Genomic DNA, 16,457 nt, shown 5'->3' on the forward strand with positions numbered 1-16,457 from the left:
CCCACTCTCCTCTCAATTTCTTTGTCTCTGTCCAATAAAATGGAAAAAATGGCCTCCAAGAGCAGTGGATTCATAGTGCCGGCACTGACCCCCAGCAACAACCCTTGAGGCAAAAACAAACAAACAAACAAAAAACAAAGAAAAGAAACACAACAAAAACAGATAACCCATTCAGAGACACATCCTGTACTATTTCTTATCCCTTTTCACAGTTTAAATTCTGGGCCTACATGTCTTAATACTTCTGAGAACTAGATCTTCAAATATCAACTCTGTTGTGAAATTTCAGGACAAATAGCAAAGTGACTTACCTAGGAGTAGACTCAGTAGCCAGGACACTTATTTCTAGGATGAAAACTGCACAGGCCAAAGCCTGGTTGGCAGACATGCTGCTCAGTCTGGTTCGGGCCATTCCCTGCAGATGCCCAGGCGGCCGGGTAAGTGATCAGTCAAAGGGCGGAAGGGCTGGGGGGAACGGCCCTTGTTTGCTTTCCATCTGGACTTCCTGTTAATTTGGGCTCCCTGGAAAGTCCAATAAAAGGGGAGCTATTTTGTAACTCTGGGCCTACTGTTGTCTTCTGTGAACACGTCTCTAAATGCCAGGTAAGCCAAAGTGCTAACCTACCAGCAAGCAGAGAGAGATTCTTTACTTTAGCTTTGGGCGACTCTGGGAGCAGGTCGGGGCTAGTGTGGCTGATTCTATAGAGGTACAAAGTTTAAAAAACTGGCAGGTTCCAGCAGTGAGTTCTGGCCACCTGCATGTTAGTAGTCAGGCACAGGCAAGAATGACTAACGTCATGGGCTCCTTAGAACAGACCTAATACAGACTTCCTAGCTTCTTCCCACAAGAAGACCTTTAGTTCCATCTGCTCTACTCTTATCTTTAGGTTCCTGATTATTGAGCATCCACACTACTTGCTATCTTACTGCCTTCAGCCACCACGTTGCAGATGCTGCCATGACACCATCCTGACTTCCCTGGGCAGACGCCCTCACCAGTGTGTCCTGGAGCCTCCCCTCCCCAGAGCCCTGCCCCACTAGGGACAGACAGACACAGGCTGGGGGTGTGGGTCCACCTGCCAACACCCATGTCCAGCAGAGAAGCAATGACAGAAGCCAGAGCTCCCACCTTCTGCACCTCATAAAGAATCTGGGTTCATCCTCCCAGAGGGATAAAGAACAGGGAAGTTTCTTGGGGCTTGGTGGTGGCAAAGCCTGGTTGAGCGCTTGTTACAGTATTCTAGAACCTGGGTTCAAGCCCAGTCCTCACCTGCAGGAGGAATGTTTTGCAAGTGGTGAGACAGGGCTGTCTCTCTGTCTCTCTCTCTCTCTGTGTCTCTCTCTCTGCCTTTCTACCTCCCCCTACCTTATCAATTTCTGGCGGTCTCTATCCAATAATAAATAAAGATACCTAAAACAAAAAAAAAATAAGGATGTTTCCAGCGGAGGGGATGAAACATGGAACTCTGGTGGTAGAAATTATGTGGAGTGTGCCCCTCTTATCCTGCAATCTTATCACTCATTATTAAGTCATTAATTTAAAAAACGTTGGCAAATGAACTGCGTTGACTGGACAGGGAGGTTCAGATAGCTGTCCCTCTGCGGCTATGAGTTGGGTGCGCTAATTCCAAGGCAGGATAGTTCATCTTACAGGTACAGTGGGTCAGTCCCTACAGGTAGGTCGGAACAGTTCACAGACTCCAGAGTACCTTGGAGACACGCACAACATCGGGACATGGTCCCCTTAGCTCAGACACACTCCTGGCAGCGAGGAAGAGTCTTGAGATGAAGCAGTTTCAGCCAACCTACCATAAAGGTTACACCTCCCTGGGCCCTGTTTTCCTGTTCCCTCGGACCTGTGGACAGGGTGAGACTGTTGGGCAGAAAGACTGAAGAAGGCAGACTTCACAGATGCGCCGGCAATGCGGAGGACACAACAGAAAGTCCTGGGATCTTGAGTCAAGCAGAGGGGCCTGAGTGCCCTCTCCCCTGCCCAGTGGTCTCCTCAGGACCCCACGGCAGCTCCCACACCCGGCCACAGGCTTTGTGCACTGTGATCCCCCCTCTGGGCTGGACAACGTCTTCTACTTGATTTTATTTCCACTTTGTTTTATTTGCCTTTGTCCAGATAAAGGACGGGAGGCAGAGAGGAAGAGACACTCAAAGAGCGAGTGAGATGCCACAGCAGCAGCCCACCACTCTGACCTCTCCCTTCGCATGCTGCTTCCACTCAGTAGCAGAGGATTTGAACCCTGGTCCTAGCACACGGCAAGGCATGTGCTCTATTGGGTGGGCTGTCCCCTGTTCCTTATCATAGTTTTTTCTTTTTTTTAACTTTCAGAGTCACCTGAATGTGTAACTGGTTGAGTGCACATGTTACAGTGCACAAGGACCCAGGTTCAAGGCCTCAGCCCTCACTTATAGGGGAAAGCTTTGTGAGTGGTGAAATGGTGTTGTATCTCTCTCTCCTCTCTCTCTTTCTCTCTCTCCTCTCTCTCCATACCTTTCATCTCAACTTCTGTCTGTCTCTAGCCAATAAATAAATAAAGATAGTAAAAATGTTTTTTTCTAGGGAGCCCGGCGGTGGAGCAGCGGGTTAAGTGCATGTGGCGTGAAGACCAAGGACCGGCATGAGGATCCCGGTTCGAGCCCCGGCTCCCCACCTTCAGGAGAGTCGCTTCACAAGTGCTGAAGCAGGTCTGCAGGTGTCTGTCTTTCTCTCCCCCTCTCTGTCTTCCCCTCTTCTCTCTATTTCTCTCTGTCCTATCCAACAACAACAATAGTAACAAAAATGATGATGATAAATAACAAAAACAAAAGGGAAAAAAATAAAAAATAAAGTTTCTAAAAAAATTCTTTAAAAAATGTTTTGTTTTTTAAAGAGAGATTAAGAATGCTCTCCTTAAGAAGAGGCACATGTGATATCAAATATTACTGTCCTTTGCTTTTCAGATTTCTCACACAAGACTTCAGAGGCCTTCAGAAGTGCTTATTAACTACAGGAAAATAAGATTCAAAGACAGCCAGATAGGGAGTTGGGGTGCAGGCTCATAAGACACACATCTGCCTCTTCCCAGCACAGCACCTTCAGAGCTTAACTCCTGGATGTTCCACTCTTAGCCCTCAGTGTTTTCACTGCCAGGAGCTGTGGGATTGCTTGCAGTCCACTCCCTTTTGGTTTTAGTGCTCGGGCACTCTGTGGCCTATGCTGTATTTGTGACACCCTCCCACCTCAAGGCGCCTGTGCACGTTGCAGTGCCCGGCCGTCCGGCTGATGTCTGAGTGCTGTGGAGAAGGCAGACACATGCCAGGTGCCATTTTGACTTGCCTCTTGAAAACTTACAGGAGTAGCTTTTTTTTTTTCTGAAGGTTTATTATTAATAATCTTGTGAGCACTGCCAGGGCCCAAAGGTCTCCCTGTCTGCTTCTAAGGGGACACCCAGAGTCCCCTGTCTCTGGCAAGGGTGCAGGGAGTGTGACCTGCTTTCACCTACCTCGCGGGCACAGACAGGGTCACCAGGAACCATCTGGAAGTGGCCGCAAGCTGCAGCTTCCTTGACTTCAGGGGCATCTTGCTGGAGGCCATGTTCCTGAGAGCTGCTCTTGTGTCTGACCTGTAGATCTTGAATCAATAGGTCAATGAACAAATACAGGTGAGAAATTCCATCTAGAAAGGGGACATGGCCTCCCCAACACACACCCCACATACAGCCCAGGATCTGCTTCTGTGACACTTTGTACTTTCAGACGGGTTCTGTTGTAAAGACAGAGAGAAGAAAGAAGCTCTCTGTCGAGTGGTTCTGGGCTGTTGGTGCAGTTCTCCTGACCGAAGTCCAGTGACCCTTTCACAGTGGTGAGACTTCCTGGGGCTCAGATCTGTTTAGATTCAGGTACAATTATTGAAGGCCCACGCCAGTCTTCACAGAGCTTTATTTTCAAGGGTGGTTCAGTACAATCCCTTTCCTTCTTGTTCACAGAATCTGGCTGTGCTGCCTCTTAACCACTGTTTCCAACATTCTCAATGGCTTACCATGACTGAAGACTCAAAAGTCAGGCCTTTCCTTCTTGAGCGATGTCAGTATTTCCATAGGCCTCAGCCACACTCACCCTTTTGAACAAAAGATTCATTATGCAGATTAAAACTCCAGTGAGATTCCGTCTCACCCCTGAGAGAGTGGCTTCCATCAGCAAACCAGGAAAGGACAGGTGTTGGCAAGGTTGTGGAGAAAAAGGGGCTCTGCTCCACTGCTGGCCAGAGTGCAGACTGGGGCAGCCCCTTTGGAAGACTGTGTGGAGAGTCCTTGCACAAATAAAAATAGAATAGTTTATGACCCAGAATTCTCTCTCTCTCTCTCTCTCTCTCTCTCTCTCTCTCTCTCTCTATATATATATATATATATATATATATATATATATATATATATATTTTAGACCTCTGTCCATTGACAGACTCTGCTTACAAACCCAGCTTTTTCACACCCACCTCCACTCCTGCACCATCGACTATAAACTCTCCTCTTAACAGCTCAGTTTTCCATGACTTGTCCTAAATCTGGTTGGACCCTCGGCTCTCCTTCCTGATTCTACTTGGTCTTGGTCAAGGTCTTTCTCTCGTTCTCTTAGTGTCTCCTTCCTTTCCTACTCCATAGAGAGCCAGATCCTACCCTGCATTTTCTGTGGCTTCCTCTCCTGTCATCTTTCCTGGATCTCACTCAAATGGCAGAGGAAGAGAAAAACCTGGATGTGTTCTGGAAAACATGGTACTTTATCTGAACACTTTGATCTTCCAAGAGACAGTTTAATGATCTCTCTCTCTCTTTCCCTCTGCCTCTCCCTCTCTTTTAAAACTTATTATATATATAAATATTTATTTATTTATTCCCTTTTGTTGCCCTTGTTGTTTTATTGTTGTAGTTATTATTGTTGTTGTTACTGATGTCATCGTTGTTGGATAGGACAGAGACAAATGGAGAGAGAAGGGGAAGACAGGAGAGAAAGACACCTGCAGACTGCCTTCAGCGCTTATAAAAGTGATTGAATCTTTTATTTATTTGACAGAGGCAGAGAGAAATCGAGAGGTAAGGATAAGTTAGAGAGAGAGGGCGACACAGAAAGACACCTGCAGCCCTGCTTCACCACTTGCAAAGTCTCCCCCTGCAGTTGGGGACAGTGGGCTGGAACCGGGTCCTTGCGAATGGTGACGTGTGCGCTCTACCAGGGGCTCCACCACCCGGCCCCTATGTCCTCTCTTTTATGCCTCTTGTCTCTTCATTCTGACTGGTATCCCCCAGCTGTTTAGGAACCTGCTCGAATGTTTTTTACCTTTTAAACATCCTGACAAATTCCTGACTTTCTCTCATTGCTACGACCCTGTTGACCAACCTGTCTTGTTTTTTATCAGCGCAGTTTGGTCATGCTCACTCCATTTCGGTCTCCCCTTTATCTCTGCTGTGTTATCTCTTTAGGACCAAATTGTACGGATACTTCTTGTTCCTTATCTTTGTTGTAAGGGTGTTTGACCCTCTGGACATTTCCAATTACTGAAAACTTTCTGTCCCTGTGACTTTTGCGATGGGTATCTCTCTTCTTCTCTTTTGCAATTCCTCTCCCGTCTATCACATGCTGGTGTGCCTTAAGTGTTTGTCCTCGTCCCTCTCCATGTCTCTGTCTGTACATTCTTATCTCCCCCGCTTCTTACTTTTCTTTTGCTACCAGCGTTACTCTTGGAGCACTATGTCTGCAAGATGACGCCACTGATCTTGGTGGCCACCATCCACCCTCATTGCTTTCTTTCTGACAGAGACAGAGAAAGATGGAAAAGGAGAGGGAGACAAAGGGAGAGCGGAAGATGCCTTGTTTCATTCCTCCACCACTCGTGGGGCTTCTCCACTGCAGGTGGGAACAAGGGGCTTGAACCCAGGACCCTGCATGTGGTAATGTGTGTGTCCTACCAGACCAGGGCCTTGTACTTCCTTTCCTACCTCTTAGGATTAAGCCTGCCATGCAGACCCAGCTGAACGAGCGTGTGTGGACAACACTCCTCACTGAGAGCAGAAGGTTCGTCTAGCCTGATGAGGGCCAGAGACAGAATGATTTGCTGTCTGTCGGTAATGTTGAAGAAATTGAGAGAAACCAATTCACAACCAATTTCTTGTGAGCAGCCTGAAGCTTGCACTCCAAGCTCTTAGGCAGATGAGAAATATCTGAATTAGAATGGACTGAGGACGAGGTTAGATTTCTTCGAGTTAGTTGCATTTCTTTTTTATTTCTTTTTATTTGCTCACTTATTTGATAGCGACAGAGAGAAATTGAGGGGGGAGGGGAGCTAGACACCTGCAGCACGGCTTCACCCCTTTTAAAGGTCCTCCTGGCCCTGACATTGGGGACCAGGAGCTTGACCGAGTCCATGAGGATGTGGGCTCAGCCAAGTAGGCCATCACCTGGCCCTAATTGCTTTTCTGACGCCTAGACAGCTCAGACTTCTAAAACAGACCCAATTCATCCTGAACATGGGCTGGGGAAAGACCAAAGAGGAATGAAGTCTAATTAAAAAAATGAAAGAACCATGGGCACATTGTGGTGTGATGGCACAAACACTTTGGTGTGAGCTGTATAAAAAGACAGATAAACAGACAGACAGACACACACAGACACACACACACACACAGACACACACACACACACACGTGAAATGATACATCTAGTATCTTCTAGTATTATAAACTGATATAAAATCATTTTTGAAAATTCCAAGGAAAAGTGGATAAAAATCAGTTTTCTCTCCATTTTTCGGTGGTGAGCTTCCTGGTCACAGGCAGGAGCGAAGAAGGACCATGAGGAGAAGGACAGAATACTGGGGGGTGAAGATGAGGCATTTCCCGGAGGCACTGGTGTGGCTTGGTGACTTAGTGGGTGGCCAAGTGGTGGCTTGGAAGGGAGAGCCAGGTAGCAGAAGCTGAGTTGGGATTTTCACTTCAACCGCATAATAGTTACATGACGTTCGGACGTTCTTTGATTTAGCTTGTGCTCCAATGTCCTCTTTCATCAACGCCAGTCACCGCAGCCCATCTCACTGAATTGATATAAAAATCAAATCCGGGAGTCGGGCTGTAGCGCAGCGGGTTAAGCGCAGGTGGCGCAAAGCACCAGGACCGGCATAAGGATCCTGGTTCGAACCCCGGCTCCCCACCTGCAGGGGAGTCGCTTCACAGGCGGTGAAGCAGGTCTGCAGGTGTCTGTCTTTCTCTCCTCCTCTCTGTCTTCCCCTCCTCTCTCCATTTCTCTCTGTCCTGTCCAACAATGACAACAACAATAAAACAATAAGGGCAACAAAAGGGAATAAATAAAAAAAAAATCAAATCCACCGAGACTCACTTAGAATGGCCCTGGCACCTGGCCAATGCTGGGCAGGCATCTGCTGTCATTATTGAGTGTCTTCAGTGGACTGGATCCACTACGTCTCTTTTGTAAACTGAGTAACAAGTGCGCACGGCGAGAAAGCACACTTGAGAAGCACTTTGGTGGCTGAGAGGCCGGCAGTTTTGCAGGGAGACATGACGGTTATGCCACTCACTTTGATGCTTGCGGCTCTCAAGTCCCATGTTCAGTCCTCCACACCACAAGCCAGGGCTGTGCAGTTTAGGAGTTCAAATCCACCCCTAAAATACCTTTTCAACTTTTTTGTTTGTTTGTTTTTCTTTTTTTTATTGCTGTAGTTATTATTGTTGTTATTGATGTCATCATTGTTGGATAGGACAGAGAGAAATGGAGAGAGGAGGGGAAGACAGAGAGGGGGATGTGAGGTTAGAGAAAAGCCCTGAATATTGAGACCAGCCGTTAACCAGAAACCAACTGTTCCTTGTTCTGCGTAAATATTTCCACCTGTGCCCACCCTGTGATAACTATAAAAAGGTGGGATGAAAAATGATTGGGATCACAGATTCTCCCCTTGCATAGAAGGGTGTCGGCGCCCCAAGTTTGAGCTTGCTAATCAAGGCTCTTGCTATTGCATGGGATTCTGGTCTTCTTTGCGTGAGATCGGGACTCGAACCTCTGGGCATAACACGGGAGAGAAAGATAGAGAGGGGGAGAGAAAGACAGACACCTGTAGACCTGCTTCACCACCTGTGAAGCGACCCCCCTGCAGGTGGGGAGACGGGGGCAGGAACCAGGATCCTTATACCGGGTCCTTGCGCTTTGTGCCACGTGCGCTTAATCCACTGCGCTACCGCCTGACTCCCTGCACTTTTTTTTTTTTTAATTAGTGATTAAATAACGGTGAACATGATTGTAAGATCACAGGGGGATGGTTCCACACAGTTCCAACCAGCAGAGTCCCACGTCCCTGCTCTCCCCTGTGCCTGGCTCACAGTTGCCCATCCTCTTCCAATTTTCATGGTTCCTGGAGATCTCCGTGGGCCCCATGCTCTAGTCTTCTGTGTTCCTCAGCTTCCAGTTCCTAGCTGAGGCAGCTGGCCCTCTGCCCCCAGGTGCTATTGAGTTCCCGACTGCTGTGGTCAGCATTTGGTGTGGGCTGACTCGGGGTTAAACTGTCACCTGAGGAATGCAGGAAATGTGCTGGTTAATCCATGTCTCTGCCCCTCCTGCCAAGGCTGACTTCATGGGCATGTGGCCTTCAAGGAAACCAGGCCTCAGCTCTCAGAGGGCTCCAGGTTTGGCTTAGTGCTGTTGTCATCTTAAGACTGTCCATTCTGTGCTTGGACATAAGCTTTGAAAGCCGGACCCAGTGGGCAGATGTCACAGGTGACACGTGCCCTGCCTTTGATGCCCTGGTCAGGTGGGCGTGTCTGCTGGCCACGAATATGAAACGCAAGAGACGTCAAGGTGTGTGGTGGCTTCAGCAACTTCAAGCAGAGGTCTACGTTAAGCAGGACACGTATACGAATGCGTAAGTGTGTGTGTGGCGGGTCACACCCTCTCTGAACCAGAGCTCCCTTCCGGTTTCCACACACACAGAGACACATACAAGACACAGACATGATCAAGAAACACCTTTTCCTTTCTGGTGTTACCTTTCCTATTTCCTTTTCCTTTCTGGTGTTAATTTCTCTGTACTAGTCATCAAGTCATCCTGAAAAATAATGAAGAAAGAAAGAAAATCAGTGTAGTTCATAGACTTCGCCTCATCTTTCTTACTCACTGAAAGGGACAGGTAGATTGTACAGGTGAATTAAAAACACATTGAGGCAGCTGGCCACAGTGTTTCCACAGCTCTGGCAGGAATGAAATGCCTATGCAAATACACGTAAATACATGCAGGGTTAAATTTGATTTCTGTGATTCCACATATGAATAAAGACTAGAGCTCCAGTATATATTCATTCTTTAAAATGTCTAATTTTCTTGACACTGAGCAACACTAAATAGCAAATAAGACCCATCAGGATAAGAGAGTACAGGAATATACAGAGAAGGAAATTGGTTTATATATTAATATCTTCAGTGGAATTAAATTCCTGCTTTTTGAATCCTGGGACCTCATCTTTATTTTGCCCCCGACGCTCAAACGGTCTCACCGACCTGAGCAGAGCCTCAGCCACACACGCAGCTTCTCTGAGAGCGAAAGCTTGCTCTCCTGGCCTCTTGTTGGGAAGCTTTGGTGAAGCCACCTGAGAGAGAGCATGTGGCCATCACCTTGGATCCTCTAGTCTGAAGTCCCAAGTTCAATCCCCAGCATTGCATGCGTCAGAGTCATGCTCTGGGTCTCTCTCTCTCTTTTTCCTCCTCTCTTCCTCATAAATAAATATCACTGGGGCTTGGTGACTGCACTACAAATCCACTGCTCCTGAAGGCCACCCCCCCCATTTTTGTTGCCCTTCTTGTTGTTGTTGTGGGATAGGACAACAACGAGAAATGGAGAGAGGAGGGGAAGACAGAGAGGGGGGAGAGAAAGACAGACACCTGCAGACCTGCTTCACCGCCCGTGAAGCGACTCCCCTGCAGGTGGGGAGCCGGGGGGCTCGAACCGGGATCCTTACGCTGGTCCTCATGCTTCACGCCATGTGTGCTTAACCCACTGCGCCACCGCCCAGCCCCCACAAATAAAAATATTTTTAAGAAAAGCCTTGGGAAGGAGACAAATGCCTACTATGTGTAGCAAACAACGCCTCTGATGCCTTTTCCTTTTCTTCCCTCTCTGAGCAATGGCACCATATTTGGACCACGCAGCCCCCTGTCCCTTAGCAACAGAGCTGATGACAGAGCCAGTGGCTACAAGCACTGGGGTGAGAAGCTGAGTCTGCGTCCCCCGGGGTCTTAAGCAGCTGCGGAGCCCCCGTCAGGAGCTGGTGGCTGTCGCATCAGGCACATAGCCCCGACTAACTCCTGAGACTTCACAGCGCCCTAGTCTTTCACGGTTAGTGGACACAGGTCCGCACACTCCCCGTCTGTGTCCAGGGCCTTCCATCAAGGAAGCACCTCTTGCTCTGCCATTCCCACCTTCAAGATTCTGGTCAACTCTGCTGACCAGTGAAGAGGACGAGGGTGCCAATGGCCCCACAACCCTTGTGTGTCCCTTTGTCTCCTTTTGCTGACTCCCCTGTTCTCTTTGTAGTTTCCCCCAAGCAAAAGGCTGAGCTATCTGCTGTGGAACGCCTCAGACACCACCCCACCCTCCCCAACAAACAAACAAACGAGAAACATCGGCAGGCTATCTCAGCCCGAGTGTCCAGCCTATAACTTTTTTTTTTTTTTGCTTCTAGGCTTATCGCTGGGGCTCAGTGCCTGTGCTATATACCCACGGCTCCTGGTGGCCATTTTCCTCTATTTTATTGGACAGGACAGAGAGAAATTGAGAGAGATGGGGAAGATAGAGAGGGAGAGAGAAAGATAGACACCTGCAGACGTGCTTCACGGCTTGTGAAGTGATTCCCCCTGCAGGTGTGGAGCCGGGGGCTCGAACCGGGATCCTTAGGCAGGTCCTTGTGCTTTGTATTATGTGCTTAATAGGGTGCACCACTGCCCCCTCCATCCTGTGACTTTAAGTACAATAATCATTTCTCTCTTACAGTTGAGGTAAGAAGATGAAGTCAAGTAAACAAACAGACCTGAAGGGTTTTAAAAACTCCATTATACAAGGTCTGGCTGGGCTAGTGGCTCCTCCTTTGGACTAGGAAACAGACGGACAAAAACTCCATTATACAAGGTCTGGCTGGGCTAGTGGCTCCTCCTGTGGACTAGGAAACAGACGGATAAAAACTCCGTTATAAGGGCAACTTGGTCACGGCAACTTCCAGAGTCAGTTTTCTTTCCTTTCTCCTCACCTCATCTCTCTACACAGCCCAGCGTCTTCGCCAGAGTAGTCCATAGGACTGTCTCCCTGAAGACATTTGATTTCAGAGCAGCCAGGGCAAACAAGGGAGAGGGAATGGCTGGCCCACGCCCATCAGCGGTGCTGTGACTGGGACATGGGAACATGGCTGCCCCTGCAGCTTAGCTCAGTGTGTGTTCACGCCTGGAAGAGACTTAGGACATGAGTCCCAGTTGCTTTTAATAGAGTTTCGTGAAAACACAACATTTCCCAGCAAGAAACCAGGCATGCTATCATTTAGCAATCGCTTCTAACCGTAAGGGCTTAAACATTCACCAGGGGCTCCGGGGAAGGGGAAGCTCCTCTCTCTCTCTCCCTCCGTCTCCTCCTTTTGAGCCTGTTCCAGGATCAAAGGCCAGAGTTCTGGCTTACTCCCAGGATAAACAGATACCTGCGCGAGCTACGTCTTCTGTTATGCCACCTGGTCCTTTACCGGCTGGCCTCGGTGTTTTGATGGAGGGGTTAGAATTCACTCACTGGCAAGGTCGACATCCTGCAATGCATTTGGGGAAACAACCTGCTTAGGAGTTGGAGTGGCTTGGAGTTATTTCAGTCATGACCGCATTCTCTGGTGAGAGGGGACAGTGACAGAACCCATTTCTAGCGCTATCGACAGAATGAGTCATGGGTATGCTAGTGCATTTGACAGATGAAATGCCATCGTAAGCAAATGAAAGCTCTCTCTCTTCCTAAGTCCCGTTTCCATGAGAAGTCCAGGGGCCCGGGGTGGGGAGGGTGCGGATGTTGCCTATTAGTGCTTATCTCCCAGCTCGGATCTATCTGATAGCGAAATGAAACTCTTTTCATGGAAAATTGGCCTTCATAAAAGCTGAACTTGTGGCATCCAGAGGCTGAAGACCATGGTTGGTTGGCACAGAGGCAGCAAAGAGTCGAGGTCTGTTCCCACTCTGCAGGGGCACACCACTGAGCTTTGCTTGGTCAGTACTAACTCCTCCTGTGCTGAAGTGTATGACCTCCCTTTGTGGACAGGAGCCAGCGGTAACCTCCGGCCAGATCTTGTAGAATCAGCGTCCGTGGACTGCACACCTGGCAGGGCATCTGGATAAGTCACACCTTGGCGAGCACGCAGCAGCCTCGCCTTATCTGCTCAGCTCTGGCTTTCTGGACTCTGCTACTTGGTGGAGTCTGTGGCTCTGTGTCCTCATAGTTTCAGAAAGAGACAGATCATTTCAGGAAAGAGAAACTGTAAGGCAGTAATTCTGAACATCTTGTAACAGTGAACATCAAGCCGTGACTCTATCCCCCCCAGGACTGCTTTACTCCTTAGAGATCTGTGTAACACCAAGACCCTTATACCCTAAGAGTGACCTGACATGGGACCATTTTTTTACCCAGTGTCTAGACAGTACTATAATGGCAGAATTTTATTTTATTTTTTATCATTATTAGTTTTGCCTCCAGGGTTATCTCCCAGAGCTCTGTGCTGGGACTACGGAATCCATGGCTCCTAGCTGTTATATTTTTTAATTGGATAAGACAGAGAAATTTAGAGGGAAGGGGAAGATAGAGGGAGAAAGATACACTTGCACACCTGCTTCACCGCTTGTGAAGCATTCCCCCTGCAGGTGGGGAGCCAGGGGTTCGAACCTGCATCCTTGGCACGCGGGCCCTCGCACTTGGTACTACGTGCTCTTAACTGGGTGAGCCACTGCCCAGCCCCGAGTGACAGAACATTTATACAAGGAGAGGGGCAGCTTTGTGTCCTAGTGCTAGACCCCCGAGCACTGACTTTCTCACGTCACACGGGTGTCCTGTGTGGCTGTTTCACCTTGGACTACACAGGTCTTGATGGGTGAGATGGTTGCATGAAGAATGAGTGAAGATGAGGTGTAGAAGGGTGAACCAGGGCCGGGTGGTGGCGCACCTGGTTGAGTGCATGTTACAGTGCAAAAGGACCCAGGTTCGAGCCCCTGGTCCCCACCTGCAGGGGGAAAACTTTGCAAGTGGTGAAGCAGGGCTGCAGGTGTCTCTCTGTCTCCCACTTCCCTCTTGATTTCTCCCTCTGCAACAAAGATAACTTCAAAAAAATAATAAAACAAGGCATTGGAAGTTACCAAAATAGTACTCATGATGCTATTTCTTAGATGTCTACTTTATCTTTGTGGTGATTCAGAATATTTAATAACTTAACATTTTCTGGCGGCCAGGTGGTAGCACACCTGGTTGAACGCACTTTACAATGAGTAAGGACCCAGCTTTGTGAGTGAGGAAGCAGGGCCGCAGGTGTCTCTCTGCTGCTTTCCTTCTTCACCTCCTTCCCTCTCAATTTCTGGCTGTGTATCCAGTAATAGATATTTAAACACACACACACACACACACACACACACACACACCATTTCCTCACTTTGGTATATTTCACTCTCACTGGGACACATCAAACCCAAACACAAGCCAAATATTAGAATAAACTAATTCTAAACATTTTGTTTGCTAGACATTTTGTTCCAGTTTATTGAGATGCGTAAATTTGTAGGTTTATTTGCATACAGAAAAGTGCACAAGAAAACAAGTATGTACAAAATAATTGTGTGGCTGATTGGTTTTGTTAAAAAAAAAATTAGCTACTTTCAAAAATTCAGCTATGTGGAAATAATTGCCTCCAGTTTAGGATATGTAGGTTTCTGGACATATAAAATACTGTTTCAAGTCTCGGTTTATAAGAGGGAGTAAAAATCCAGATGGATAATTATGTCATACAGGATCAACCATAAAGCATAGAACCACAGGGCTTTAGCTTAGAACACTTGGGAATCATTAACAGAGGAGCACCAGGCCACCGTCGCCACCGTCTCTCTTAAGCCTGAGCAGACTTCTTCCACGTAAAGGTAACATTGTGTGTGGCTGACTCATTCCCACAAGAACCTGAGCAGTACGGTCAGGAGACAACACTGAAATCTCCAACACAGAAATGCAACAAGACAAAACTCATTTTGGGAAGAACAATACCCTCAGACCTGTGCTAACAACAGAAGAGTTTCTTAGGTTAAAAACCGGGAGATATGGATGGGCCAAGACTGGGAGGTAGGGAGGAGAGTCTGAATTTTCATTCTTTTTAGTCTCCTTCCAAACAGTTCTTTAAATGTCCTCTAATGTCTTCAGGAGAAAAACATCACAGACAATAGATGTGAAGTGGTAACACCAAATGCTTGCTTTCCCCCCACCCCAGCATTTCCCCTCCCCTCTATCTTCCTACTAACTACGAGATTGTGGCTTCCACCAAGTTTCCCAGTTGTTCAAGAAAGGCCTCGCGTGACTCTGGCTAAGCACCTGGTGCGTCCGGCACGTTCACTTAGCCTCGTGCTGCGCTGCTCTGCAGAACACAGCCCTTCACTGCTGAGTCCAGCCTTTCGTGAACAGACACTGCTCTCCCAGAACCTCCGTTCAAGGGGATGGCCTCTTCTTCCGCAAGAAGGGTCAAATCTGTGCCCTCTACAATGCTGCTTACTGGGGTTATCCATTACTGAGAAGTCAGGCCTCTGCTCTGGGAATCATTAGACTTTTTTTTTTTTTTTTTTTTTTTTGCCCTGTAGAACTCTGCTGCTTGTGCAAGGGAGGGAATGCATCTGAGCTCAGGAGTTAAGAAAGAAAGAAAAAAAAAACTGAAGAGGAAAAATGAATGCCGCTCTTCTTTCATAAACAGTAGCAAGCAAGAGATGGGAAAAGAGATGATCTTGCCTTCTCATAGGAAAGTGATCTTGAGAGGAGAGAAGCTGCCATCTTTCAGTAGCGTCGGAGTTGTGTCAGATTCCAGAGTGCCCCAAGGAGAAGCTTGGTTTAACTACTTCACTGTAAAAATCCTCTGTGAGGACCTGGACAAGATGGAACAAGGGGTTTGTCGGACGACTGCCTGTAGGCTTTATGTTCTAAAAATAGAACACCCCCCTCCAAACAACTGTGAACAGTAAGGGTTTTAAATTTTATTCAAAATAGTTTGATCTGAAGAGTTGCGGTAACAGCATCGTCCAATCCTGGGGGTCGGTGGTTGACTGTCCTTGCAGGCTCTAGGAACACACTAGATGAGGGTTCAAACAGAGAAACTCAATCGTTTACATTTTTTTTTTTATCGTTTACATTTTAAGCCAGGGAGTTTTAAGTTTTTAAAATTTATTTCATGCCATAGATTCAGTTTCGCTTCTAACCTAGACAGAAAGACATTTTACGAATGGGAGAGATATAGCAAAAACAGTAAGGCAGCAGGTAATATGTCAAAGCCAGAACCAGCGCAGAGGTCAAGATGCGTCTGGCGATTAGCTCTGTCCTTGAGTAACAGGAAGGCCAGTCCTCCTGTTCCTCCGAACGGCCAGTGTGTGTGCAGTTCCCTAAAGAGGCATCCAGGAGGGAAACCAAAACAGAACAAAAAGCATGGTTAGAATTTTGGGATTGAATATCAACATATTAAATGTAAGTCATTACTGAAAACATGAAAATCATTAACAGTCTTTTCTAGGGCTACTGCAAGGATTGAATAAAATGACAAATGTAGAACACAGAATAAAGCAATCAAGGCAGATAATTGACAAGGTCAGTTATTTTCTCTGTTAGCTTAGCCGGGGGCTTGAACCAGGATCCTTACATTGGTCCTTATGCTTTGCGCCATCTGCGCTTAACCCGCTGTGCTGCCACACGACCCCCCCTTTCTAATTTATACATATATATATATATATATATACACATATGTATGTGTGTATATATATATATATATTTATGTATATACATATATATGTATATGAAGCCTCCCCCACCACCACCCCCAGAGGCTTTTACTTCGGTGCAAAACACCAAATCCAGTCCAAGTTCCACTTTGTGTTTTCTTATTTTTCAACTTCTCTTTTAAAAAATATTATTTATTTATTTATTATTGGATAGAGACAGAAATTGAGGAGAGGAGGAGACAGAGAGGTAGAGAGACAGAGAGACAGAGAGACACCTGCAGCCCTGCTTCACTGCTTGTAAAGTTCCCCCCATGCAGGTGGGGACCAGGGGCTTGAACCTGGGCCCTTGCACACTGTTATGTGAGCATTTAACCAGGCGCGCCACCGCCTGGCCCCATTTTTCAACTTCTTTTTCTATTATTATCATTATTATTATTATTAGTGATTTAATAATG

General features: G+C 47.2%; 2 protein-coding genes across 6 annotated transcripts in view; both read right to left on the reverse strand.

Annotated features, from left to right (window-relative positions):
- Positions 1 to 500, reverse strand: part of C9 (complement C9) — a 40,497-nt gene extending 39,997 nt beyond the window's left edge. The window contains exon 1 of the mRNA XM_016185793.2: positions 312 to 500. Coding sequence (XP_016041279.2) covers positions 312 to 412 — 101 coding nt within the window. The 5' untranslated portion in view covers positions 413 to 500. The remainder of the gene's footprint in view (positions 1 to 311) is intronic.
- A 13,285-nt stretch (positions 501 to 13,785) lies between these two features.
- The window catches only part of DAB2 (DAB adaptor protein 2), a 57,203-nt gene continuing 54,531 nt past the window's right edge, over positions 13,786 to 16,457 (reverse strand). For all 5 annotated transcript variants that reach the window (XM_060190972.1, XM_007517611.3, XM_060190974.1 and 2 more), the window contains one exon: positions 13,786 to 15,669. The gene's annotated coding sequence lies outside the window, so the exon portion shown is untranslated. The remainder of the gene's footprint in view (positions 15,670 to 16,457) is intronic.

Source organism: Erinaceus europaeus, chromosome 5 (genome assembly GCF_950295315.1).
Source record: "Erinaceus europaeus chromosome 5, mEriEur2.1, whole genome shotgun sequence".
In the NCBI taxonomy this organism is placed as follows: domain Eukaryota; kingdom Metazoa; phylum Chordata; class Mammalia; order Eulipotyphla; family Erinaceidae; genus Erinaceus; species Erinaceus europaeus.